General features: G+C 45.1%; 1 protein-coding gene across 1 annotated transcript; it reads left to right on the forward strand.

Annotated features, from left to right (window-relative positions):
* Positions 1-1,620: 1,620 nt before the first annotated feature.
* Positions 1,621-2,556, forward strand: LOC101558549 (vomeronasal type-1 receptor 4-like). The gene has a single exon (XM_004619796.2). It carries the CDS (start codon positions 1,621-1,623, stop codon positions 2,554-2,556), a length of 936 nt encoding a protein of 311 aa, XP_004619853.2.
* The last annotated feature ends 419 nt before the right edge of the window (positions 2,557-2,975 follow it).

Here is a 2,975-nt window from a genome sequence, read left to right on the forward strand (position 1 = left end):
TAACATCCAACCCTAGCTAGTCCTGGGATTGTGAGATGTTGTACACCAACAACCCGCCATCTGGGATAACTGTCAGAAATACCACTCATTGGATTCAACATTATATTTCTTCACTAATTAGTAAAAACTGAGTGATGTTGGGCTGGCATTCAGTGGGTAGGGCATTTGCCTTGCAGACTTCCACCTTGGTTCAATGCACAACACCCCGAGCACTGCCAAGAGTAATTCGGTATTTTTTTCATTAAAAAAAATTTATTTTCATAAGGTTGTTCAAATTAATTAATTTTTCAACACCAATCTCACCACCATTATACCTTCCCACCATCATTATTTTGAATTTTCCCACCACCATTCAAGCTTGCCTGCCAGGGGCAGATGCTAGATAATTAATTTTCTATTGCTTACTATGAATATCGTGGTAAGTCTTTTGCTTTTGAGACTACGCATTTCTGAAATTCTAAAATTGTAAGTGGTTGTGGTCCAGAGACATCTCTGTAGGGAGCTAATCCATTTTGAGATTCATTTGGGAGTCTCTGAATCAAGGCCATTGATGTCCTGAGAAGGTGCCCAGAGGAAGTTTGCGGGCATGACAGCCAGGACCCCAAGTGGGCTGGGAGACAGGAGGGCTGCTCGCTTCCGTTCCTGCCTGGAGTCTTAGTTCCTGAACCTGTGTACCTGGGTTTTTCTTCTGGGAGCTGATGGCTACCAGGGTTTCATCTGGAGTGGGCAGACATGACACATCCACTCCATGTGAGGTGCCCTGGTGACACTGGCTGGGTATGGGGTCCATAGAGATCTCTGACAAACTTTGTCTTCCAGGCTTCACAAAGGAGTAATTCCTGAGTGCAGAACCAAGAGTAACCCTTGAGCATCACCGGGGTGATAAAAAAAAAAAAGAAAAAAACCTTACGTGATAAAAGACAAGTAGTAACAGGAGAAAAAAAGGAATGTGGTAGTTTTTATTTATTTTGGGTACATACTTGGCATTTCTCAGGGCTTATACCTGGCTTTGTCCTTGAGTGAAAAGCTTGAACCATGATTACTTACTTACAAAGCAAGTATCCTAGTCCATGTACTTTCTCTCCATCCTTTACAGTATGTAATGCTCTTGGAAATGAGTAAGGAGAATTGAGCATCTCCTCTTAACAGCAGAATTTTCTTGCTAACCCATCTGATGAAATGACATATCTATTCATTGATAAACCTGAATTCAGCTCTACATGTGAAAATCCAGTTCATCTTGGTTTCTGACTCACAAAAGTGATATGATCATAGACTGTACCATGAACCCAGTCAACCCAGACCAGTGTTTTGCAGATTAAAATTCTGTGTCTAATAATTTCCTCCGAGTAAGGATTATACAAGAGCCAAGGCTATACACTTGGAAAGAACCAAGAACTTGACATATTCGTGATGTTACCCTAATTGTTCATGCAAAGTGAGTATTGCTCACAGGCTAGCAATGGTCAGACATTGGGAGCCCCCGTTTAGCATCAATGGCTGAGTAGGAAGGGACAGTCACCAGAGAATCGGGGTGCAAATGACCGTCCCCAATTGCTTATGACTTTTACTCTCCTGTAGGACCACTGGCAAAGAAGACAAAGAAGAAAAACTGGAAAGATGGACTCCAGCAACCTGGCCATAGGAATGATCTTCCTTCTGCAGACCACAGTGGGAATCTCAGGGAATTTCTGCCTTGGTCATTATATCTTCCTGCGCTTCACCACATGCAGGAGGAGACCCACGGATTTGATTCTCCAGCATCTGATCATCGCCAACTTCTTGGTTATTGTCTCCAAAGGAGTCACCAATACAATGGCAGCACTTTGGCGAACCTACTTCTTCACTGAGGTTGGATGCAAACTTGTATTCTATGTCCACAGAGTGGGAAGGGGAGTGTCCATTGGCTCCACCACCCTCTTGAGCCTCTTCCAGTTCATCACCATCAGCCCTCCAAACTCCAGGTGGGCGGGCATCAAAACTAAACTTCCCAGGTGGGTTGGCATCTCCAGTTTGTTCTGCTGGGTGCTGTTTATATTAACAAATTTAGTTACTCCATTACATGTAACTAGCAAATGGATCAGCAGAAACATTACGACAATTAAAGATTTGTGGTACTGTAACAGCGTCCTCAGGGACGAAGTCACCACCTCACTCGCCTCAGCACTGCTCCTACTCCCCGATGTGCTGTGTTTGGGACTCATGCTCTGGGCCAGCAGCTCCATGGTTCTCATCCTGTACCGGCACAAGAAGCGGGTTCAGCACCTGCACATGACTCCCTTCCCCAGATGTGCTCCAGAAACCAGAGCGACCCAGAGCATCCTTATGCTGCTGAGTGCCTTCGTCTCTCTGTACACCCTCTCCTGCATCCTTCATGCTTGTCTGGCCGCCATCAAGAATCCGAGTCTGTGGCTGGAGAACGTCTCAGTCCTCAGTGCTGCAGGTTTCTCCACCATCAGTCCCTACATTCTCATGAGCCAGGAATCCCAAGTGCCCTGCTCCTGCTTGGCCTGGCTGAGGAAGACACCATCCCTGACATGGTCCTGGACAAGGTGACACATTTTTCCCACTCTGTCTGGGCCTTCACTCTCTTACGGCTCTCAGAATCCCGTGGTTATATTAAGAAATTCACATGTGAGGTGAGTGGTTAGACCGAGACAAGCTAAACTACTGATGAGATGTAATAAGATAGAAAAAACAATGAATGATGTAAATGGAATTTGATGCACTGGCCAGCCAGACGCTCATGTAATGAATCTTTGGCTAATACATGAGGAAGTTAAGAACTTTTGCCAGCCTTCAGCAGTGTGCCACAAATGCACACAAGAGCACAGAGAACACTGGAGTGTAGTACCTCAAGTCCAGAGGAATCAATGGTACTTCCAAGGAGCATCCCCATCAATTTTGTGTGTTCATTTTTTCAGTTTGTTTTGGGGGACATACCCTGCAGTGTTCACCCAGCATGACAACAAAAA

The sequence above is a fragment of the Sorex araneus genome, chromosome 8 (genome assembly GCF_027595985.1).
Source record: "Sorex araneus isolate mSorAra2 chromosome 8, mSorAra2.pri, whole genome shotgun sequence".
NCBI classification, from domain to species: domain Eukaryota; kingdom Metazoa; phylum Chordata; class Mammalia; order Eulipotyphla; family Soricidae; genus Sorex; species Sorex araneus.

Excerpts from the sequence above, each read along its gene's own strand:
- LOC101558549 (XM_004619796.2), top strand. The coding sequence starts at position 1,621 with ATGGACTCCAGCAACCTGGCCATAGGAATGATCTTCCTTCTGCAGACC.